At 67.3% G+C, this 23,880-nt stretch overlaps 1 protein-coding gene across 5 annotated transcripts in view; it reads right to left on the bottom strand.

Annotated features, from left to right (window-relative positions):
* Brsk2 (BR serine/threonine kinase 2) overlaps positions 1-23,880 on the bottom strand; it is a 64,707-nt gene that overhangs the window by 9,022 nt on the left and 31,805 nt on the right. For 4 of the 5 annotated variants that reach the window (XM_042671534.1, XM_042671537.1, XM_042671539.1 and 1 more), the window contains exons 2-15: positions 23,688-23,782; positions 22,669-22,754; positions 20,780-20,920; positions 19,291-19,407; positions 18,860-18,893; positions 18,119-18,187; positions 17,859-18,005; positions 12,837-12,868; positions 12,417-12,581; positions 12,193-12,290; positions 11,969-12,119; positions 3,712-3,772; positions 2,676-2,883; positions 2,253-2,301 (exon numbers count right to left, since the gene is read on the bottom strand). In XM_042671534.1, the coding sequence (XP_042527468.1) occupies positions 2,253-2,301; positions 2,676-2,883; positions 3,712-3,772; positions 11,969-12,119; positions 12,193-12,290; positions 12,417-12,581; positions 12,837-12,868; positions 17,859-18,005; positions 18,119-18,187; positions 18,860-18,893; positions 19,291-19,407; positions 20,780-20,920; positions 22,669-22,754; positions 23,688-23,782 (1,453 nt within the window). Of the gene's footprint in view, positions 1-2,252; positions 2,302-2,675; positions 2,884-3,711; positions 3,773-5,474; positions 5,541-11,968; positions 12,120-12,192; positions 12,291-12,416; positions 12,582-12,836; positions 12,869-17,858; positions 18,006-18,118; positions 18,188-18,859; positions 18,894-19,290; positions 19,408-20,779; positions 20,921-22,668; positions 22,755-23,687; positions 23,783-23,880 lie in introns of all 5 variants that reach the window. The other variant, XM_042671536.1, reaches the window with a different exon arrangement.

The following is a 23,880-nucleotide window of genomic DNA, read 5'->3' as shown; positions in this document are numbered from 1 at the left end:
GGCCCAGTGCCCAGGCTTCTGCTGCCTGCAGCCATCGTGTATGCAGAGCTCTCGGCTCGAGGCTGTTGCCCACCTGCCCTGGTGTTCATGTTGGGTCTCTGGGCCCAGAGACCCACTGGGGCAGTTCTGGAATCCACATGCAATGTCGTATCAGAACCACCCCCCCACACTCTGGGCCTCTTGCACTGTGGGACCCTGCATGCCGCTCCAAAGCCTGGTGATCTATAAGTGGTGATGCAGCCCTTGGCAGAAGTGTCAGGGTCCCTATGGCTGGACCACAGGCCTGGCGGGAACTACAGGAGTCTGACACTGCACATAGTCCTGAAAGCACGGAAGGCCCTTCCCATCCACCCAAGGCCCCAGGAGGAAGACAGCTACGCAGACAGACAGCGCTGCAGGAGACTGAGGCAAGTGGGTGCTGACAGGCCCGCTCACTGCCTGGGCAGCAGGCAGCAGGCGGCTCCCCACACGGGAGGAGGGAGAGGGTGATGGTGTTGAGTTTCTGGACTACTGCACTGGTGCAGGCCCTTGTGGGGTACAGGCCCTGGTGGGGGACAAGACCCCTGGAGGGGATCCTCAAAGGGGCGTGGCCAGCTACCTCAGGCAACGGTGCCTTTCTTCCTACTTTTCCAAGAACCAGGGTCATCACAGGTCTGTTTAGGAAACCCAGTAAGAGGAGAGAGGGCCACGTCCAGCTGAAGTGACTGACACCTTCAATCCAGGCTACCTGGGGTGGAAACTGGAGTCTACAGGGCAGGGGTTAACCACCTCTCCTCTCAACCCACATAGCAGACATGGCCACACTCCCAGCTACGTGGGGGCCTTAGGAGGAGGAGTGCAGTCCGAGGCCAGCCAAGGTGAAGCCCCAGGCTCTACCAGAACAAAATCCCCTGAGGCCATGCTCATGAGGCCCGTGCCTTGTATGCATGAAGCACTAGGTTCAAACCCCAGGATCACCAACAAAACAAAACCAAGTGCTTGCTGCACCCAGAATCTTAGAATCCGCTGCGGTGTGCCTCTACCTCTCACTGAAATACTGGTGGAGAAGGTGGCTTTGGTCTAGGTAGGAAGTCCAGTCCAGACGCCGCTCCGGGGGCTAGCTGTCCCCCACGGGATCTGGTTGAGAGCTGGTAGCGGGATTGCAGCCACTGGCCCTGTGCTCTTTGCAGGAGGCCACGTGGCCCCAGCCAGGCCGCTGCTCTTTGCAGGAGGTCTGTGAGGGTCCTGTGGTGTTTTCACAGGTGCAAACACAGACACCAATGACAGAAGTCTCTGCAGAAGGCAGAGAGGGCCTGGGTACTGGACAAGGCATTTCTACTTCTAGACACCTACTACAGCAGGTCTACAGGACTACAGGTGGGTGCAGCTCTCCTCCCCCAGCTGAGGGCTGCAGGGGGTACTGGGGCTGGACCTGCTGCTGTCTGCCCCGGCCCTGCAGAGGCTGCCCCCCCACCCCCCCGCATGGCCACCAGGCACACCGGCCTGACTCTGGGAGACGGCCCTGGGTCTTACAGCTGCCCTCTCCCACGTTCTCCGGTGACGCAGGCTTCCCCACCATCCTCGGGCCCTCACAGGGCCGTGTACCTCAGTTGCCTGTCCCCTAGCCAGCCTCAGGTCTCCCAGGGGTCTGTGGCTTCTGAGCAAGGCTGAGTTACCCTGCGCCACATGGCTGAGAACCCCCAGTAGAGCAAGTGAGCCTGGTTCTGTGGTGGGCGGGAGCAGACAGGCCGAGGAGACAGCCTCGGATGGTGGCTTCCAGTCCTGGGACAGGTCCTCATCTCCCCCCCCACCCCACCCAGTCAAGGGATGGGCCCTCATCTCCCCCCACCCTCCCAGTCATGGGATGGGTCCTCATCTCCCCCCCCCCACTCCACCCAGTCCTGGGACAGATCCTCATCTCCCCCCCAACCCAGTCCTGGGACGGGTCCTCAGCTACCCCCAACCCAGTCCTGGGACGGGCCCTCATCTACTCCCAACCCAATCCTGGGACGGGTCCTCATCTACCCCACCCCCCCACCCAGTCATGGGAAGGGTCCTCATCCCCCGCCCCCAGTCCTGGGACAGATCCTCATCTCCCCCCACCTGCCAAGTCATGGGACAGGTCCTCTTCTACCTCACCCCACCCAGTCATGGGATGGGTCCTCATCTCCCCCCCACTCCACCCAGTCATGGACAAGTCCTCATCTCCCCCACCCGCCCAGTCCTGGGACGGGTCCGCATTTCCCCACCGGCGCCTGAGCAGAACTACTTACTCTGGAGAGGACTCAGGGGTCAGGTTGGACATTTCCTCAGGTGTTGGAACTGTGAAGTGGGAGAGAAATGAGGGGCCAGCTCCTTCCCCCCACCAGGTGTGCCCCAGGCCCTGCCTGCCCGCCCAGACGGAGCTGTCCAGCTCCTGGTGCTGAAGCCCAGCTAGCCCAGATCTGGCCAGATGGTGCCTGGTGTTCCAGGCTGTCCTGAGAACTTCCCAACCCTGTAACTGGCCTTGCCTGGCACAGCTGCTGCCCGAGCTTCGGGGCAGAATGACGTCCAAGGAAGACGGGAGGGTGGGCCAGAGGGCCAGGGTGGGCTGGGGGGGGGGGTACAGCAGTGTGGCTGGTGGCCCCCGTGGCTGCAGGTGCATGGGTCTGGGGACGGCGGGGGAAGGGCTTGCGGTGTCCTGCGTGGGCACTGACCTTGCAGTTTCCGGCGGTGGAAGCGAGGTGAGCCCAGGAAACTGTTCTTGATGGAGTTGAGCCGGGTCCGCCAGGGCACCCCTCCAACGCTGGGGCTGGACGGCGGCGTGGGGTTGGGGGTGCCTGCTGGGCTCTCCTTTGGCGTGTGGACGGGCGTCCCCTTGGGGGTGGGGAGGGGACTACCCCTTGGTGAGGGGTGAGGGGTCACCTGTATGGTGGGGACAGATTTGGTGTTTGGTTCAGTCCCGGTGAGCTGGAGCCGGGTGGTGGCCGGCAGGGCAGGGGCGCCGGGAGCCAGGGCGGACTGGGAGCCGAGGCTGGCGCCAGGCAGCCGGGCCTGGGTGCAGGCCGGGAGCGGGTTGGACCTGGCGCCCTGGAGCGGCCTGTCGGTCAGCTTGGCCTTGCACGGCAAAGTCTGGGTCTTGGGGTTGGGCCGCGGGGCGGCCTGTGGAGGGAGGAGGTGTCCGGGCCGCGAGATGCTCCGACAAGCTTCGGGCTCCACGGAGGTGGCCAGGGGGCAGGCCACACGGGGGGGCTCAGCTGGGGGGCAGGCCACACGGGGGGGCTCAGCCGGGGGGCAGGCCACACGGGAGGGCTCCGGGGGCAGAGGGGGCAGGACGAACTTTCTAACAGGCTACGGGGTCGCCGAGGGCGAGCGAGAGAGCGAGCAGGCGGAGAGACCATGCGCCCCCCCCCACATGCACACACAGAAGCAAGGATTAGAAAGGCATCGAGCAGGACCCCAAGCAGGACCCAAGGGTGGGGGGCAGCCAGGGGGAGGGTTTGCCACAAAAGAAAACAAGGGACACACACACAAAAAAAAAACAAACACAAAACAGAAGTGCAGTTAGCCAGAGCAGCCTAAACACAGACACCAGGGGCCCAGCCCGGGCGGCCGAGGCCTGTGCGCCAGGGCGGGCTGCTGCCTGGTCCACAGGGGTGCTGCCCTCCCGCCCCGGCATGCACCGCCTGGCGGGCCTATCTGTGGGCAGGACAGCAGCCCCGCGGGCCGGAGGTGGGAGCGGTCATCACTCACCCGGGGGCTGCTGAGCGGACTCGTGGAGAGGCCGGAGGAGGCGCCGCTGATGGACCGGGACCTGGGATGCAGAGCAGAGCGGTGACTCACGGGCCGGGCTCCGGGTCCCCCACATGGCCCTCCAGGACACCTCTGGATCTGACCCGCACCTAGGCAGCCGGGCCTGGTCCCTGTGGTCTACGTGCCCCGGCAGTGCCAGGGGTAATTCTGTGGCCTGGCCCGCCAGTGCCTGTGAGCAGCTCGGCTGTGCGGGCTCTGCCTCCCTCCATCAGCCGTTTGGGCTCGGTCTGGAGGCACTTGGGTGGACGGACAGAGGAGGAGCAAGGTAGGCTCTGTGACTGGACACAGCCCTGTCCAGGCCAAGCCATGCCGTGTCCACTTCATGTCCATGGTGCCCAAGCCTGGCCTCTCCAAGCTGATTTACCACAGTGCCTGTGGGCTACAGCCGCCACCAGCCCACCCCCCATGTCCACAGATGCCCACGGAAGCGCCTGGGCCCGCCCACGGCCCTCTTCTTGACCAATCCTGGGGACAGCCACTGGCTTGGCATGTCCACTAACACACAGGTAAGTGCTGCCCTGCAGGGCAAGACCCGGCCTTTGCTCTGTCACTCACAAGAGTGGACACAGACATCTGCCCATCCCCAGGTAGCAGAGCCTGCCATTCTTCCAGGAGGAACAAGGTGCCACAGGAGAAAAGAGGACAGAAAAGGAAAAAAGACCACCCACGCTGCCCGCCTCCCAGCCCTCCCACTGCCAGCCAGTCCTGCCAGGACACTCGGCCTGCACACAACCCGGCTCCCGGGCTGGGAGCAGCGGGCAGGAGTTGCAGAGCACCGAGGGCTGCCCTGGCTCCTGGCTGGACCCTGGAGCCATGTAACAATGAGCTCGATTTTCCCATCTGACTACTAAGGCGCCTAGATGCAGCAAGACCCATGCCCGGCGCAGTGCCGGGCCAGGGAGGCACGCGGGGCAGAGCCGGGCCAAGGTCCAGGCGTACACTTGGGATCTAGACCGGAGATGGGACGGGGGGGGGGGGGGGGGGGGGCAGGGGGCGGGGCAGCCATGCTGGCAGACACAACAAGCAAGGGCCCACAGTGCAGCCACGAGCACACCGCTGGGCACAAGGAAAGCAGGGAGAAGCTGTGGGGCACAGGCACCGCACGCAGCTTCCTGTCTGGCTTCAAGCAGCTCTAATCAAGCTCCCAGGGCTCAGCACAGGCCAGCCCTGAGCACACTGGGGTGGGGGTGGGGGGCAGGAGGGTGACGGCAGAGGTAGGCACTGGGCAGCAAGGGGCTCCTCTGAGCCGGGGCCTGAGCAGACAGCTCATGCTCCTGGGTGGCAGCCCTGCCTGTCACCACCCACCCAGGGCCACCCCCCCCCGCCACCTGCCACACCTGCCAGCGGGCACAAGACACAGATCCACTTCAATTCTGGCTACCTAGACCTAGCCAGGACCAGCACTGCCCACTGGACAGAGGGGGCCAGCAGGGGGCAGTATGCCTGTATCCACGGGTGGATCCCAGTAAGCAAGTACAGCAGGGCCGTGTAAGCCAGAGCGCGAGGCCCGGGGCAAGGCCCCGGGACACAGATCCTAGCCTCAGCCCTAGGCTGGGTCCTTCCTCTGCCCTGCCACAACCCATTCCCGAAGAGGAGGGGCAAGAAGTGTCCGCAGCCTGGCCCGCCACCAGGTGCCCCGTGCCTGCCTGGCCCCCTCCGCCCGCCTGGGGCTGGGAGGGCAGGACAGTGGGCAAGGTGTGTACCTGTCTTCTCTGCTGAATTGGGGATGGGCTTCAACGATATCCAGGCTTTTACTGAACACTGCTTTACTACAGCAGGAACAAAGCGAGAAAACAGAGTTATTGCCGTGGCCCACGTACGCGGGCCGGCTGCCAGGCCCGCCGCGGCCAGGCACACTGCCCCCCGGCCTCACCAGGCAAGACCTCCACCACGGAGCTGCTCCCAGGCCAGCGCAGACAGGACAGGAGGAGAGGACAGGCCAGAGCCACGGCACCCTGCACTGGGGACCTTGTAGACAAGGTGGCGGTGGCAAACGGCTTAGAGAAGGCTCACCCCCACCCACCCCACGGGACCTCCGCTCCCAGCCCGTGGCCCATGGTGGCTGAGGGACGAGTGGCCGGCCGGGAGCAGAAGCAGGCTGGGGCGTGACAGCTCCGCGGTCCGCAGGGGGCTGTGCCCCCCACGGCAGCAGGCTGGAAGCAGGACAGACGCTGGGGATCCACCAGGCCACGTGGGTAAGGAGGGGAGCTCCAGCCCACACAGGCCACAGCAACTGCAAGGTAATACCAGCCCACGCAGGCCACGAGAGCGGGAAGGGGACACACCGGCCTACGCAGGCCACGAGAGCGGGAAGGGGACACACCGGCCCACGCAGGCCACGAGAGCGGGAAGGGGACACACCGGCCTACGCAGGCCACGAGAGCGGGAAGGGGACACACCGGCCTACGCAGGCCACGAGAGCGGGAAGGGGACACACCGGCCTACGCAGGCCACGAGAGCGGGAAGGGGACACACCGGCCTACGCAGGCCACGAGAGCGGGAAGGGGACACACCGGCCTACGCAGGCCACGAGAGCGGGAAGGGGACACACCGGCCTACGCAGGCCACGAGAGCGGGAAGGGGACACACCGGCCTACGCAGGCCACGAGAGCGGGAAGGGGACACACCGGCCTACGCAGGCCACGAGAGCGGGAAGGGGACACACCGGCCTACGCAGGCCACGAGAGCGGGAAGGGGACACACCGGCCTACGCAGGCCACGAGAGCGGGAAGGGGACACACCGGCCTACGCAGGCCACGAGAGCGGGGAGGGGACACACCGGCCTACGCAGGCCACGAGAGCGGGAAGGGGACACACCGGCCTACGCAGGCCACGAGAGCGGGAAGGGGACACACCGGCCTACGCAGGCCACGAGAGCGGGAAGGGGACACACCGGCCTACGCAGGCCACGAGAGCGGGAAGGGGACACACCGGCCTACGCAGGCCACGAGAGCGGGAAGGGGACACACCGGCCTACGCAGGCCACGAGAGCGGGAAGGGGACACACCGGCCTACGCAGGCCACGAGAGCGGGAAGGGGACACACCGGCCTACGCAGGCCACGAGAGCGGGAAGGGGACACACCGGCCTACGCAGGCCACGAGAGCGGGAAGGGGACACACCGGCCTACGCAGGCCACGAGAGCGGGAAGGGGACACACCGGCCTACGCAGGCCACGAGAGCGGGAAGGGGGTTCGTGGGCCCACACAGGCCCCGTGGGTGGGTGGGAAGGGGGCACAGGCTCATACAGGCCATGCAGGGGGAGGGCAGGGGCCCAGGAAGGCCCTGTGGGCAGGAAGGGGGGCACAGCCCCACGGGCCTCGGCCTGTAGGGTGGTGGAGGGGTGAGGCAGGAGGCGGGGACGTGGGCTGACAGCCCTGCCAAGGTCAGGCACAGGCACCAGAGAAGAGCCAGGGTGGCGGGACAGCCAGCAGGACTGTCCGGTGCTTGCCGTCCGACCCAGCGCCAGGACCCAAGTGTGCAATAGCGGCTGGAGAATGAGAAGAGGCCCAAGGGTGGGAGCCTGGGCTGGAGGCCAGCCAGCCTCGATGCCTGCACAGGGCCTGTGAGCAGCCGGTCAGCCTGGGCAGTGCTACCAGGATGGACACTGGGCCATCTCGTGGCTCCCGACGCAGAGGGAAGGGGGTGCTGGGCTGAGACCATCAGTAGCCAGGACTGCTGTGCCTTGCCAGGCTCCAGGCCTGAAATGGCCGAGACACCACCTCCCAGGGGAAAGTTGGGATCCCTTAAAGGCTGAACCCAGCAGGAAGATCTGAGCAGGCCTCTCCTGCCCCCCGGCCCACACCACTTCCGGTTTCCAGGCTCGGTGCCTTTCCCTCTCCAGGGGTCCTGCTGGGACAGCCTGTGCTTGCTCACCACATCCTTGCCTAAAGCACTGCTGCTGGACGCTAGCAGACAGCCAGGCATCAGCAACCCAGGAGCCAGCCAGGGTGGAGGCTCTGCACATGGCTGGACCACATCACAGCCCAGCTCAGCCCAGTCCTGTCTAATCCAGTTCGGCCCAGTCTAGCTCAGCTCAGCCCAGCCTAGTTCAGCTCACTCCAGCCCAGCCCAATCCAGTGTGCTTCAACCTAGTCAGGCTCAGTCCAGCTCAGCTCAGCCCAGCTTAGTTCAATCCGGTCCAACCCAATCTAATCCAGCCCAGCTCAGCTCGGCGGTCCAGTCCAGCTCAGCTAGTTAGCACAATCCAGTCTAATCCAGCCCAGTCCAGCTCACCACAGCACAGCACAGCCCAGCTCAGCTCAGCACAGCCCAGCTCAGCCCAGCTCAGCCCAGCTAAGCCCAGCCCAACCTAGCCCAGCCCAGCCCAACCCAGCCCAGCCCAGCCCAGCCCAGCCAAGCCCAACCCAGCTCAATCCAGCCCAGCCCAGCTCAGTCCAGCTCAGCCCAGCTCAGCTCAGCCCAACCCAGTCCAGCCCAGCCTAGCTCAGTCCAGCCCAGCTCAGCCCAGCTCAGCTCAACCCAGCTCAGTCCAGCTCAGCTCAGCTGAGCCCAGCTCAGCCCAGCTCAGCCCAGCCCAGCCCAGCTCAGCTCAGCCCAGCCCAGCCCAGCCCAGCCCAGCCCAGCCCAGCCCAGCCCAGCTCAGTCCAGACCAGCTCAGCCCAGCCCAGCTCAGTCCAGCTCAGCCCAGCTCAGCTCAGCCCAACCCAGCCCAGCCCAGCCTAGCTCAGTCCAGCCCAGCTCAGCCCAGCTCAGCTCAACCCAGCTCAGTCCAGCTCAGCTCAGCTGAGCCCAGCTCAGCCCAGCCCAGCCCAGCCCAGCCCAGCCCAGCCCAGCCCAGCCCAGCCCAACCCAGCCCAGCCCAACCCAGTCCAGCCCAGCCCAACCCAGTCCAGCCCAGCCCAGCCCAGCTCAGCCCAGCTCAGCCCAGCCCAGCCCAGCCCAGCCCAGCTCAGTCTAGCACAGCCCAGCCCAGCCCAACCCAGCCCAGCCCAGCCCAACCCAGCCCAGCTCAGCCCAGCCCAGCCCAACCCAGCTCAGTCCAGCTCAGCCCAGCCCAGCCCAGCTCAGCCCAGCCCAGCTCAGCTCAGCCCAGCCCAGCTCAGCCCAGCCCAACCTAGCCCAGCCCAGCCCAGCCCAGCCCAACCCAGCTCAGTCCAGCCCAGCCCAGCCCAGCCCAGCCCAGCCCAGCTCAGTCCAGACCAGCTCAGCCCAGCCCAGCTCAGCACAAACTAGCCCAGTCCAGCTCAGCCCAGCTCAGCCAAGCTCAGTCCAGCCCAACCCAGCCCAGCTCCAGCCCAGCACAGCTCAGCCCAGCCCAGCCCAGCCCAGCCCAGCCCAGCTCAGTCCAGCCCAGCCCAGCTCAGCCCCTCCTAGCCCAGCTTAGCCTAGTCCAGCCCAGCTCAGTCCAGCCCAGCTCAGCCCAGCCCAGCCCAGCCCAGCTCAGCTCAGCCCAGTCCAGCTCAGCCCAATCCAGCCCAGCCCAGCCCAGCCAAGCTCAGTCCAGCCCAGCCCAGCTCAGCCCCTCCTAGCCCAGCTCAGCCCAGCCCAGCCCAGCTCAGCCCAGTCTAGCTCAGCCCAGTCCAGCTCAGCCCAGTCCAGCCCAGCCCAGCTCAGTCCAGCTCAGCCCAGTCCAGCCCAACCTAGGCCAGCCCAGCCTAGTCCAGCTCAGCCCAGCCCAGCCTTGTTCAGCTCAGCCCAGCTCAGCCCAGCCCAGCCCAGCCTAGTTCAGCTCAGCCCAGCTCAGCCCAGCCCAGCCCAGCTCAGCCCAGCTCAGCCCAGTCCAGCTCAGCCCAGCTCAGCTCAGTCCAGCCCAGCCCAGCTCAGCCCAGTCCAGCTCAGCCCAGCTCAGCTCAGTCCAGCTCAGCCCAGTCCAGCTCAGCCCAGTCCAGCTCAGCCCAGTCCAGCTCAGCCCAGCTCAGCTTAGTCCAGCTCAGCCCAGGCCAGCTCAGCTCAGCCCAGCCCAGCTCAGCCCAGCTCAGCCCAGCCCAACCTAGCCCAGCCCAGCCCAGCCCAGCCAAGCCCAGCCCAGCCCAGCCAAGCCCAACCCAGCTCAATCCAGCCCAGCCCAGCTCAGTCCAGCTCAGCCCAGCTCAGCTCAGCCCAACCCAGCCCAGCCCAGCCTAGCTCAGTCCAGCCCAGCTCAGCCCAGCTCAGCTCAACCCAGCTCAGTCCAGCCCAGCCCAGCCCAGTCCAGCTCAGCCCAGCTCAGCCCAGCCCAGCCCAGCTCAGCTCAGCCCAGCCCAGCCCAGCCCAGCCCAGCCCAGCCCAGCCCAGCCCAGCTCAGTCCAGACCAGCTCAGCCCAGCCCAGCTCAGTCCAGCTCAGCCCAGCTCAGCTCAGCCCAACCCAGCCCAGCCCAGCCTAGCTCAGTCCAGCCCAGCTCAGCCCAGCTCAGCTCAACCCAGCTCAGTCCAGCTCAGCTCAGCTGAGCCCAGCTCAGCCCAGCCCAGCCCAGCCCAGCCCAGCCCAGCCCAGCCCAGCCCAACCCAGTCCAGCCCAGCCCAGCCCAACCCAGTCCAGCCCAGCCCAGCCCAGCTCAGCCCAGCTCAGCCCAGCCCAGCCCAGCCCAGCCCAGCTCAGTCTAGCACAGTCCAGCCCAGCCCAACCCAACCCAGCCCAGCCCAGCCCAGCCCAGCTCAGCTCAGCCCAGCCCAGCTCAGCCCAGCCCAACCTAGCCCAGCCCAGCCCAGCCCAGCCCAACCCAGCTCAGTCCAGCCCAGCCCAGCCCAGCTCAGTCCAGACCAGCTCAGCCCAGCCCAGCTCAGCACAAACTAGCCCAGTCCAGCTCAGCCCAGCTCAGCCAAGCTCAGTCCAGCCCAACCCAGCCCAGCTCCAGCCCAGCGCAGCTCAGCCCAGCCCAGCCCAGCCCAGCCCAGCCCAGCCCAGCCCAGCTCAGTCCAGCCCAGCCCAGCTCAGCCCCTCCTAGCCCAGCTTAGCCTAGTCCAGCCCAGCTCAGTCCAGCCCAGCTCAGCCCAGCCCAGCCCAGCCCAGCTCAGCTCAGCCCAGTCCAGCTCAGCCCAATCCAGCCCAGCCCAGCCCAGCCAAGCTCAGTCCAGCCCAGCCCAGCTCAGCCCCTCCTAGCCCAGCTCAGCCCAGCCCAGCCCAGCTCAGCCCAGTCTAGCTCAGCCCAGTCCAGCTCAGCCCAGTCCAGCCCAGCCCAGCTCAGTCCAGCTCAGCCCAGTCCAGCCCAACTTAGGCCAGCCCAGCCTAGTCCAGCTCAGCCCAGCCCAGCCTAGTTCAGCTCAGCCCAGCTCAGCCCAGCCCAGCCCAGCCTAGTTCAGCTCAGCCCAGCCCAGCCCAGCTCAGCCCAGCTCAGCCCAGTCCAGCTCAGCCCAGCTCAGCTCAGTCCAGCCCAGCCCAGCTCAGCCCAGTCCAGCTCAGCCCAGCTCAGCTCAGTCCAGCTCAGCCCAGTCCAGCTCAGCCCAGTCCAGCTCAGCCCAGCTCAGCTTAGTCCAGCTCAGCCCAGCCCAGCTCAGCTCAGCCCAGCCCAGCCCAGCTCAGCCCAGCCCAGCTCAGCCCAGCTCAGCCCAGCCCAGCTCAGCCCAGTCCAGCTGAGTCCAGCCCAGCCCAGCCCAGCCCAGCCCAGCCCAGCTCAGCTGAGTCCAGCCCAGCCCAGCTCAGTCCAGCTCAGCTCAGCCCAGCCCAGTCCAGCCCTGCCTAGCTCAGTCCAGCCCTGCCTAGCTCAGCTCAGCTCAGCCCAGCCCAGCCCAGTCCAGCTCAGCCCAGCCCAGCCCAGCCCAGTCCAGCTCAGCCCAGCCCAGCTCAGCTCAGCTGAGCCCAGCCCAGCTCAGTCCAGCCCAGTCCAGCTCAGTCCAGCCCAGCCCAGTCCAGCCCAGCTCAGTCCAACCCAGCTCAGCCCAGTCCAGCCCAGCTCAGCTCAGTCCAGCCCAGCCCAGCCCAGCCCAGCCCAGCCCAGCCCAGCCCAGCTCAGCCCAGCCCAGCCCAGCCCAGCCCAGCCCAGCCCAGCCCAGCCCAGCCCAGCCCAGCCCAGCCCAGCTCAGCCCAGCCCAGCTCAGCTCAGCTCAGCCCAGCCCAGCCCAGCCCAGTCCAGCCCAGCTCAGCCCAGTCCAGCCCTGCCTAGCTCAACAGCTCAGCCCACCTAGTATCCCTAGCACAGGTCTGTCCAGCCCAGCCCATGACCTTGGACCAGAACCCAGGACCAGGGTGCGGAGATGAGTGTGGTCACTTGGTAGGGTGCTAGTGCTGCCCACCCAGGGCCCCTGGACAGGCACGCACCTCTGGCCATGCTGGGCCATCTCGATGGCCCTCCGTGCGGGCACCGGGGAGCCCCCGTCGGTCACGCTGAGCACCTCCATGGACTTGCGCTCGGGTCTCCTCTTGCCATGTCGGTTCAGCATTGGGGAGTCGACGCGCTTCCGGGGGGGGTCTGTGTGCAGACAGGGGTCAGGCTAGGCAGCTGGCCGGGCCTGGCTGGAACAGGGGTCCGGCACGCCTCGTACCTATCTCGTTCCTGGGGGGGAGGTCCTCATCCTCGTGGCTCGGGTACCTTTCTTTCCGGTCCAGGAGGAGGAAGTAGATCATCTTTTCCTGGTTCTCCCTGCAGCGGGCAAGAGATGCGGGGGGAGCTGGCCCAGGTGTCCGTGTCTGGCAGCGTGCCCTCGCGTGGCTCTTCTCTGGCCCAGAGGCTGCTGGCTGAGCCCACCCTGCCCACTGCCCCACATACTCCTCCGACAGCAGGTCCTGGAGAAGCTTGTTACGGTCTCGGAAGCAGCCCAGAGAGTGCATGCTGTCCAGCACGTCCGGGTCGATGTCCTCCAGGCTGGGCAGCGATCGGATCTGCACCTTGCGGGGGATGGGCTGCTCCGGCTCGGGCTCGTTCTTGCCCCCTCTGCGGACGACATGGAACCGGTGGTCACTCACCAGCAGCCCAGGCCACGGCTCCTCCACCCAACCCTGAGGCGGCCAGGAGGGTGGGAGGCCCGTCCTGGCCTGGGCCCAAGTCCTGCTGCTGTCCCTGCACCCGGCCCCTGCAGGCGGCGGAGAGCGAGGCTGGGCAGCCCCGCACTGGCCGGCATCCTCCCCCCTTCCTAGCAGGCCGCAGCGGAGGGCAAAGCAGGCGTTAGTGGGCACAGGAGCTACTTACATATACCATATGTGTTTCTGAATGTGTTCTAGCTACAAGGAAAGAGAAACAGGGAGTTAGTACGAAGGGGAGCCCACGTTAGGGGGTGGAAGTGAGACAGGAGGGGGGGAGGCTGTGCTCCCAGAAGCCCCAGACCAGCACCCCTACCACCTCCCAGACACAGGGGAAATGCAGCCAGCAAGGACCGGGGCCGGGCAGGGAGCAGAGGGAGCAGAGGGGGCAGAGGCAGGAGGCAGACAGGGCCCCTTCAGGTCTGTGCTGCCCCGGCAGGGCCCTCCTGGAGCAGAGCAGAGCAGGAAAGCAGCCCAGAAGGAGCAAAGCCAGGAAGGCCAGGAAGCTGGAAGGGCAGGGTGTGGGCAGGAGGCTAGGGGCAGCCTGGCTTCAGCTTTCTCCACCCAGACTGCAGGACAGCACGCAGGGCAGGACACAGGCCTCCTGCACCCTGACTGAGGGTCAGCGCCTGGGCAGGACACAGGCCTCCTGACCCTGACTGACTGAGGGTCAGTGCCTGGGCAGGACACAGGCCTCCTGACCCTGACTGACTGAGGGTCAGCGCCTGGGCAGGACACAGGCCTCCTGACCCTGACTGACTGAGGGTCAGCGCCTGGGCAGGACACAGGCCTCCTGACCCTGACTGACTGAGGGTCAGCGCCTGGGCAGGACACAGGCCTCCTGACCCTGACTGACTGACTGAGGGTCAGCGCCTGGGCAGGACACAGGCCTCCTGACCCTGACTGACTGACTGAGGGTCAGCGCCTGGGCAGGACACAGGCCTCCTGACCCTGACTGACTGAGGGTCAGCGCCTGGGCAGGACACAGGCCTCCTGACCCTGACTGACTGACTGAGGGTCAGTGCCTGGGTAGGACACAGGCCTCCTGACCCTGACTGACTGAGGGTCAGCGCCTGGGCAGGACACAGGCCTCCTGACCCTGACTGACTGACTGAGGGTCAGTGCCTGGGCAGGACACAGGCCTCCTGCACCCTGACTGACTGAGGGTCAGCACCTGGGCAGGACACAGGCCTCCTGACCCTGACTGACTGACTGAGGGTCAGCGCCTGGGCAGGACACAGGCCTCCTGACCCTGACTGACTGACTGAGGGTCAGTGCCTGGGCAGGACACAGGCCTCCTGACCCTGAATGACTGAGGGTCAGCGCCTGGGCAGGACACAGGCCTCCTGACCCTGACTGACTGACTGAGGGTCAGTGCCTGGGCAGGACACAGGCCTCCTGACCCTGACTGACTGAGGGTCAGCGCCTGGGCAGGACACAGGCCTCCTGACCCTGACTGACTGACTGAGGGTCAGCGCCTGGGCAGGACACAGGCCTCCTGACCCTGACTGACTGACTGAGGGTCAGCGCCTGGGCAGGACACAGGCCTCCTGACCCTGACTGACTGAGGGTCAGCGCCTGGGCAGGACACAGGCCTCCTGACCCTGACTGACTGACTGAGGGTCAGTGCCTGGGCAGGACACAGGCCTCCTGACCCTGACTGACTGAGGGTCAGCGCCTGGGCAGGACACAGGCCTCCTGACCCTGACTGACTGACTGAGGGTCAGTGCCTGGGCAGGACACAGGCCTCCTGACCCTGACTGACTGACTGAAGGTCAGCGCCTGGGCAGGACACAGGCCTCCTGACCCTGACTGACTGACTGAGGGTCAGCGCCTGGGCAGGACACAGGCCTCCTGACCCTGACTGACTGACTGACTGACTGAGGATCAGCGCCTGGGCAGGACACAGGCCTCCTGACCCTGACTGACTGAGGGTCAGCGCCTGGGCAGGACACAGGCCTCCTGACCCTGACTGACTGACTGAAGGTCAGCGCCTGGGCTGGACACAGGCCTCCTGCATCTTCACTGACTGACTGACTGAGGGTCAGCGCCTGGGCAGGACACAGGCCTCCTGACCCTGACTGACTGAGGGTCAGCGCCTGGGCAGGACACAGGCCTCCTGACCCTGACTGACTGACTGAAGGTCAGCGCCTGGGCTGGACACAGGCCTCCTGCATCTTCACTGACTGACTGACTGAGGGTCAGCGCCTGGGCAGGACACAGGCCTCCTGACCCTGACTGACTGAGGGTCAGCGCCTGGGCAGGACACAGGCCTCCTGACCCTGACTGACTGAAGGTCAGCGCCTGGGCAGGACACAGGCCTCCTGACCCTGACTGACTGACTGAGGGTCAGCGCCTGGGCTGGACACAGGCCTCCTGACCCTGACTGACTGAGGGTCAGCGCCTGGGCAGGACACAGGCCTCCTGACCCTGACTGACTGACTGAAGGTCAGCGCCTGGGCTGGACACAGGCCTCCTGCATCTTCACTGACTGACTGACTGAGGGTCAGCGCCTGGGCAGGACACAGGCCTCCTGACCCTGACTGACTGAGGGTCAGCGCCTGGGCAGGACACAGGCCTCCTGACCCTGACTGACTGACTGAAGGTCAGCGCCTGGGCTGGACACAGGCCTCCTGCATCTTCACTGACTGACTGACTGAGGGTCAGCGCCTGGGCAGGACACAGGCCTCCTGACCCTGACTGACTGAGGGTCAGCGCCTGGGCAGGACACAGGCCTCCTGACCCTGACTGACTGACTGAAGGTCAGCGCCTGGGCTGGACACAGGCCTCCTGCATCTTCACTGACTGACTGACTGAGGGTCAGCGCCTGGGCAGGACACAGGCCTCCTGACCCTGACTGACTGAGGGTCAGCGCCTGGGCAGGACACAGGCCTCCTGACCCTGACTGACTGAAGGTCAGCGCCTGGGCAGGACACAGGCCTCCTGACCCTGACTGACTGACTGAGGGTCAGCGCCTGGGCTGGACACAGGCCTCCTGACCCTGACTGACTGAGGGTCAGCGCCTGGGCAGGACACAGGCCTCCTGACCCTGACTGACTGACTGAAGGTCAGCGCCTGGGCTGGACACAGGCCTCCTGCATCTTCACTGACTGACTGACTGAGGGTCAGCGCCTGGGCAGGACACAGGCCTCCTGACCCTGACTGACTGACTGAAGGTCAGCGCCTGGGCTGGACACAGGCCTCCTGCATCTTCACTGACTGACTGACTGAGGGTCAGCGCCTGGGCAGGACACAGGCCTCCTGACCCTGACTGACTGACTGACTGAGGGTCAGCGCCTGGGCAGGACACAGGCCTCCTGACCCTGACTGACTGACTGAGGGTCAGTGCCTGGGCAGGACACAGGCCTCCTGACCCTGACTGACTGAGGGTCAGCGCCTGGGCAGGACACAGGCCTCCTGACCCTGACTGACTGACTGAGGGTCAGTGCCTGGGCTGGACACAGGCCTCCTGCATCTTCACTGACTGACTGACTGAGGGTCAGCGCCTGGGCAGGACACAGGCCTCCTGACCCTGACTGACTGACTGAGGGTCAGCGCCTGGGCAGGACACAGGCCTCCTGACCCTGACTGACTGACTGAAGGTCAGCGCCTGGGCTGGACACAGGCCTCCTGCATCTTCACTGACTGACTGTCTGAGGGTCAGCGCCTGGGCAGGACACAGGCCTCCTGACCCTGACTGACTGAGGGTCAGCGCCTGGGCAGGACACAGGCCTCCTGACCCTGACTGACTGAGGGTCAGTGCCTGGGCAGGACACAGGCCTCCTGACCCTGACTGACTGACTGAAGGTCAGCGCCTGGGCTGGACACAGGCCTCCTGCATCTTCACTGACTGACTGACTGAGGGTCAGCGCCTGGGCAGGACACAGGCCTCCTGACCCTGACTGACTGAGGGTCAGCGCCTGGGCAGGACACAGGCCTCCTGACCCTGACTGACTGACTGAGGGTCAGTGCCTGGGCAGGACACAGGCTCCTGACCCTGACTGACTGACTGAGGGTCAGCGCCTGGGCAGGACACAGGCTCCTGACCCTGACTGACTGAGGGTCAGCGCCTGGGCTGGACGCAGGCCTCCTGACCCTGACTGACTGAGGGATAGCGCCTGGGCTGGACGCAGGCCTGTCCTGGAGGGCTAGCCCAGAGAGCAGCTCGCTGCCCTCCGCAGGCACACGCTGTCCCGATGCCACCAGCCGGGGCTTGGGCCCTGTCTCTCTCTGCTCTCACCACCTTCAGAGGACAGGATGTCAGGACGTGGGTGACAGGCAAAAGCCAGTCACCCCCCAGGCCCAAGCCCCTTAAAACACGGGGCCTGCACACCTGCACAAAAGCCTAAAAACTGGGACACAGCCCGGCTTTGTGTATAGATCCCTGCACACCCCACATACACTAGGAGAGCCTACACACACGCTTGGACCCCCACCCCAGTGCACACCCCTCACACAACCCCAGCCCATACACACCTGACACATTCCCCACTTCCACCTGGACAGCCCTCACATGCACTTGAACCCTCATCTGAACACACACCCCACACACTTGGGCACATGCCCCATGCAGGCTCAGATGCTGGGTACACACCTGTGCTCACGGGCCCCTCACCCCTAGGCCCAGGCCCAAACACCTGGGCCTGTCCTCAAGCCCAGAGCCCATCCCCACCCCTAGGCACACACACGCTCTGGCCCACACGTGCACACAGACATCCTACAACAGTCTCACCCGCCGCAGCCCATGTCCACACATCTGAGACCGCGGGCCCTGGCACACCAGCACCCTCAGGCACCCTACCCTGATTCACCCGGCACCCGTGCCCCGGCCTGTTGTCATGCACGAGGGACAAGTGTGTAAGACAGGTACCGAGGCCCTGACACAGGCAGCTCCCACCTGTGCTCACACTCACCCTGTGCACACACCTGTGTGCACACACACTGGTCAGGCGTGTGAACACTGATCCTGGCACCAGGGACTCACACCCTCATCCCACACTCCTGCCGCTGTGCCCACACTCCTGGCAGCATGCCGGAGGCCCGGGGACGGGGGGGACGCGGCGTGAGACCCGGGGTTGGGGGGACGCGGCGTGAGACCCGGGGTCAGGGACGGGGGCGGGGGGGGACGCGGCGTGAGGCCCGGGGACGGGGGGGGGGGACAAGGCATGAGGCCCGGGGACGGGGCACGCACCGTGAGGCGCCGCGCGGCGTCCACCTCGATCATGCCGCGCAGCAGGCTCTGGCAGTCGGGCGGGATGAAGTGGGGCATGTGGAACACGCCGCGCTTGACCTTCTCCAGCAGCTGCCGCAGGTTGTCGTCATCGAAAGGCAGCGCCCCCTGTGGGCGGGGGCGGTCACCGAGGGCGGGAGAGCGGGGAGGGGCGGCGGGGAGGGAGGAGGCAGGGGAGGGCAGGGGAGGGCAGGGGAGGGCAGGGGAGGGCAGGGCCTCACCACCAGCAAGGCAAACAGGATAACTCCACAGCTCCACACATCCGCCTTGCGGCCATCGTACTTCTCTCCCTGTGGACAAAGGCAGCACCAGACATTGACAGGTGCCAGGCCAGAGGTCTGGGGCTGGGGGCTGTGGTGAGCGGGGGTCTTTGGGGAGGCAGGCAGAGGCCTGGTCTGGGGGCTGTGGTGAGCGGGGGTCTTTGGGGAGGCAGGCAGAGGCCTGGTCTGGGGGCTGTGGTGAGCGGGGGTCTTTGGGGAGGCAGGCAGAGGTCTGGGGCTGGGGACTGTGGCGAGTGGGGGTCTTTGGGGAGGCAGGCAGAGGTCTGGGGCTGGGTCTGGGGGCTGTGGTGAGCGGGGGTCTTTGGGGAGGCAGGCAGAGGTCTGGGGCTGGGGGCTGTGGTGAGCGGGGGTCTTTGGGGAGGCAGGCAGAGGCCTGTTCTGGGGGCTGTGGTGAGCGGGGGTCTTTGGGGAGGCAGGCAGAGGTCTGGGGCTGGGGTGGGGGCTGTGGTGAGCGGGGGTCTTTGGGGAGGCAGGCAGAGGCCTGGTCTGGGGGCTGTGGTGAGCGGGGGTCTTTGGGGAGGCAGGCAGAGGTCTGGGGCTGGGGTGGGGGTTGTGGTGAGCGGGGGTCTTTGGGGAGGCAGGCAGAGGTCTGGGGCTGGGGCTGGGGGCTGTGGTGAGCTGGAGGCCTTGCACGGCAGGTCGGGAGGCTCCTCCCACTGCAGGGACCCCGTGGTTACTCACCCGGATCACCTCTGGGCAGGCGTAGTGGGGTGACCTGAAGGCAAACGCACAGATCAGGGAATAGAAGCGGGAGTGGCTGCCCAAGCCCTGCTACTGCCCAGGATTAGGTCCATGACCCACTCTGGAGGGCTGAGGCTGGGTCAGCCCGAGGAGACTCGAGATTCGGAACCGGGGACCTCCAATCTGCACCCTGCCTGCTCCTGAGCGGAGTCGGGGCAGCACCCAGACCCACGGAGGGAAGGCCCACGGGCCTCCTCCCATCGAGAGCAGACACGGGAGACGGGCAGTCAGTCCTTCTCCACGAGTGTACGCAGGCGGCCAGGGCAGGGCCAGGCCCCGTCTCCTCCACCCACAACCCAGGCTGGCTGGCGGCGAGGGCCCCTGGGCTTGCCCAGCCCCCGGGCGGCCAGGCCAGGTGGGGCCCCACTCACCCGCAGCTGGTCTCCAGGAGGCTGTCCCCCACCTGCAGGGAGGCCATGCCGAAGTCCGCGATGCGGATGTTGTTCTTCTCGTCCAGCAGCAGATTCTCCGGCTTCAGGTCTCTGTGGCTGTAGAAGGCCGGCATGGCTGACCTGGGTTCCACACCCTCTGCCACACCGCAGCTCCTCCACGGGGGCCGCTCCCCTCCCCAGCCCCTCCACGGGGGGGCCGCACCCCTCCCCAGCCCTTCCACGGGGAGGAGGGGGTCCGCTCCCCTCCCCAGCCCCTCCACGGGGGGGCCGCACCCCTCCCCAGCCCCTCCACGGGGGCCGCTCCCCTCCCCAGCCCCTCCACGGGGGCCGCTCCCCTCCCCAGCCCCTCCACGGGGGCCGCTCCCCTCCCCAGCCCCTCCACGGGGGCCGCTCCCCTCCCCAGCCCCTCCACGGGGGGGCCGCTCCCCTCCCCAGCCCCTCCACGGGGGCCGCTCCCCTCCCCAGCCCCTCCACGGGGGCCGCTCCCCTCCCCAGCCCCTCCACGGGGGCCGCTCCCCTCCCCAGCCCCTCCACGGGGAGGAGGGGGTCCGCTCCCCTCCCCAGCCCCTCCATGGGGAGGAGGGGGTCCGCTCCCCTCCCCAGCCCCTCCACGGGGGGCCGCTCCCCTCCCCAGCCCCTCCACGGGGGGCCGCTCCCCTCCCCAGCCCCTCCACGGGGGCCGCTCCCCTCCCCAGCCCCTCCACGGGGAGGAGGGGGTCCGCTCCCCTCCCCAGCCCCTCCACGGGGGGCCGCTCCCCTCCCCAGCCCCTCCATGGGGGGCCGCTCCCCTCCCCAGCCCCTCCACGGGGGACCGCTCCCCTCCCCAGCCCCTCCACGGGGGCCGCTCCCCTCCCCAGCCCCTCCACGGGGAGGAGGGGGTCCGCTCCCCTCCCCAGCCTCTCCACGGGGGGGCCGCACCCCTCCCCAGCCCCTCCACAGGGGTCCGCTCCACTCCCCAGCCCCTCCACGGGGGGCCGCTCCCCTCCCCAGCCCTTCCATGGGGAGGAGGGGGTCCGCTCCCCACCCCAGCCCCTCCACGGGGAGGAGGGGGTCCGCTCCCCTCCCCAGCCCCTCCACGGGGAGGAGGGGGTCCGCTCCCCTCCCCAGCCCCTCCACGGGGAGGAGGGGGTCCGCTCCCCTCCCCAGCCCCTCCACGGGGGCCTCTCCCCTCCCCAGCCCCTCCATGGGGAGGAGGGGGCCGCCCGGCACCCATCTCACAGGTGGCCAGCGGGAAGTGGCCGGCCCGACCCTGTGGGAGAATCAGGGTGTCTCCCCATGGTGGGGAGGGGAGCAGGGGGTGTGGGATTTGGGCTGAAACTGGCAGCTGGAGGGGGGAGGGAAGGCCAGATCATATAGGGATGGAGCTGAGGCCCCTGGGTACTTGGTGGCCTTCCTACTGCTCCCTGGAAGAACTGGGCTGGGCGGGGTCAGGGGAGGGCGCACTGCCCGCCCTGGGGCCAGCACCCACCATATGGAGTGGCTGTGGCAGAAGTCCAGAGCCGAGATGATCTGCCGGAAGAACTTGCGGGCCTCCTTGGGGGTCAGCCTCCCCTTCTTCACCAGGTAGTCGAACAGCTCTCCCCCAGACACGTGCTCTAGCACCAGGTATCTGCGAGACAAGGGGCGTCAATGCCACCACGGCCGGCTGGCAGGCCGCGCCCTCCTGCCCACCTCCTGCCGGGGTGGGGAGCCCCAGAGCTTGGCTCAGCGTGGTGCCGCCACCCCGTGGGCCCCGGGCCCCAGCTGCCAGCAGGCTCTGCCCTCTCGGGAGGGTGGCGCGCACAGCCGTGGCAGGCAGGGCCCGAGTGTGGTCGGCACGCTGGGGCCGGGCCTGTCTCAGGCCTCCACGTCAATAGCTCCTCCGCCCGGCAGGGAAGGCTGCCCGCAGACTGAGGGACCCACGGCCACTCTGGCTCTGCACGGAGGGCCACGAGGTGTGGAGGAGTCAGCTTCGACAAAGGAGCACACCCGCCTTCAACCCCCCAGACCCCTCTGAGCATGGACTGGCCCTCCTGGGCCTCGGTTGCCCCAGGCCTTGCCAGGGAGGCGGCAGTGGGCGCAGCCAAGCCGGTGCCTGGAGACCTCAGGCCCCTCGGGCCCAGTCGAGCCCAGCAGTGGGCGGGGAGGGGCCACCGCTGCAGAGCCGTGTTGGGGCGTGGAGGAGTGGGGGAGGACCTCACAGGACAGGCGCTCCTGGCGCCGAGCCCAGACTGCCTGCATGCTGCTCACCCCCAAGCCAGCCCCTCCCGCCCAGAACCCGGCCTCGGGCCCCATGACCCCTTCCTAGGGTAGAAAGGGCCTTCTCCCCAGAGCCTGACCAGCCCGTCCTCAGGCCCTCGGCTAGCACTGGCCATTCAGTTCTGCCCTAGAACAGCTCCCAGGGCTGTTCCTCACCATCCAGGCGGGCGCGGCAGTGGGGGCCGTGAAGCTGGGCACAGCTGTGTCTCCACCTGTCTGCCCCCCATGGAGTGGATGGGGTAGGGCCACAGTTGAGCCCCTTAGCAGCTGCCCACTTTGCCAGCACTGGAGGGAGGCCCAAGAGACCATGCCCCTGCCCCGAGGCCTTGAGCTGACAGAGTCTCTGCTACGGAGCCCCGACACCCCACCATCCGCGCTGAGAGGAGCCCTTCTCTCCTCTCTCCAGCCATTTGTATACGGCGAGAGCTAGCTCTAAGCTAGCATGCCCGGCCCGCGCCTGGCCCTGGCTGCACTCACCCATAGCAAGCCAGTGAGCAGGTGGATGGCAGGCGCGACTCCGGGTGGGGCCCCAGGACCCTGAGCGCAGGGTCCCGGCTGCCCGTGTCTACCTCCTCACCCAGCCCCCACTCCACACAGGGCGCACGTGGATGCTATTACATGCGAGGTCCTCCCCCCCTCGGCGGTGCAGTGGACGGCCACCCCCAGAGGCGCAAGGACCCCTAGCCAGGCAGGCCAGTGAGGGGCTCTATGCCAGGAGCTGGGCAGGAGCCCAGGCTGGGAGGGGACCAGTGACCTGCGGGGCAGCCTGGAGCTGGGGTGCAGCGGGAGCTGGGGGCCGGGCAGCCCTGGCAGCGGGGCAGGGGGCCTCAGTGGGTCCAGCACTGGCACCAGGGGCACCGCTGACCAGAGCCTGTCCCTGTGGGGTCTCAGCCTGATGATGGCCCTGCGGGTCCCAGCAGCGAGGTGACCCCTGCGACCCGGCCCAGGCTCCCTCGCAGCAGCTCGCCAGGGTAAAGGCCAGCAGCTGGGATCTGCTGGCCAGCCCCAACCCCCGGCCCGGGAGAGGACCTCTATCTGCTAGCCTCCTGCCCCTGGCCTCCCACACTGCAGCCGGTGGCCCTGCTCCCCACCCCGCTCTTCAGGCCCAGCAATACCTACAAATATTTTTTGTTTTCATAGACGTCATGCAGCTTCAGGACGTGGGGGTGTTCGATGAGCTTCAGGATGGCGATCTCCCGCTCCACCTGCCCAGGAAGAGAGTCAGAGCCACTGCGGCGGGGCTCCAGCCCAGGGCGGGGCTCCCTCCCTCCTGGCAGGGGGAGGGGGCACCAGGCAGGCCCTCCCTCCCAGGCCGGTGTGCCTCTTCCCTTCACTGTCGGACACTGTATCAGGGGCCAGGCTAGAAAGGGGACGCTGTCTGCCCGAAGGCCAGCCTCTGGCTGCAGTGGGAAGTCCAGTGGGGCGGGCACCAGGCAGGACATCCAGGGCAGGGTGGCGAGCAGGGTGCCATGGGTAGAAGGGCTGAGTGAGGACATGGATGCGGGTGCGGCAGGCTCTGCAGGGAGCACGTGCAGTCTCCCCCATGTGGGGACGGCAGAGGCCAGCCCAGGACTCCAAGGAGGGGCGCGTGCTGGCAGAGGACTCCCAGAAGACTCCCACGGCTACCCTACCCCTGTGGGGGCTGGCAGAGGGCAGCTGCCAGGCCCATGCTGGGCACCAGCCGGGACCCCTGTCCCTGTCCACAGCCCTCCTCCCATGTGGGCCTGTGCGGGCAAGGCCACGCAGCGGGGTCCCTCCCCGCAGCTCAGACCCCGACTCTCACCTGCTCAGGTCCCCAAGCCCACACATCCCTGCCCCACCCACATCTCAGCCCCACCTCCAGGGCCAGGCCAGCTCCGAAGACCCCACCCAGCTCCCGTCCTCCCCTTAAAACTGACCCCTGCCCCAGGTCCCTTTGCCTTCCCAGACCCATCTGCCCTCCTCACCGCTGGCAGGGGCAGGGCCTCTCCACCCCAGCCGGGGTAACCAAGGCCCAGGCAGCTGGCCCGGCAGGCAAGCAGAGTGCCTCCAGCCAGCAGGAGTGGATGGAGGGGAAGGGGCCGGGCAGCCTGGGGGCGGCCTGCCTCTGCTCAGCCTGAGGGGGTGCGGGAGCCCTCCCCACAGGGCCTGCTGCTCACCTTCATCAGCACCGACTCGCTGAGCTTCTCACGGTTGACGATTTTGATGGCCACTTTCTGGCACGTGACACAGTGAATCCCCAGCTTCACAAGGCCTGTGGGGGGAGGGGCTGGTCACCTGCCGGCCAGCAGGTCCCCGTGGTACTCGGGGCTCGTGTCCTGCTCTCCCTCACCCACTGAGCCCTGGCCCACC

The sequence above is a fragment of the Dipodomys spectabilis genome, unplaced genomic scaffold (assembly GCF_019054845.1).
Source record: "Dipodomys spectabilis isolate Male_0828 unplaced genomic scaffold, ASM1905484v1 ptg000639l, whole genome shotgun sequence".
Taxonomy (NCBI): domain Eukaryota; kingdom Metazoa; phylum Chordata; class Mammalia; order Rodentia; family Heteromyidae; genus Dipodomys; species Dipodomys spectabilis.
The sequence above is the reverse complement of the archived record's forward strand: the minus strand, read 5'-3'. Positions and strand labels throughout refer to the sequence as shown.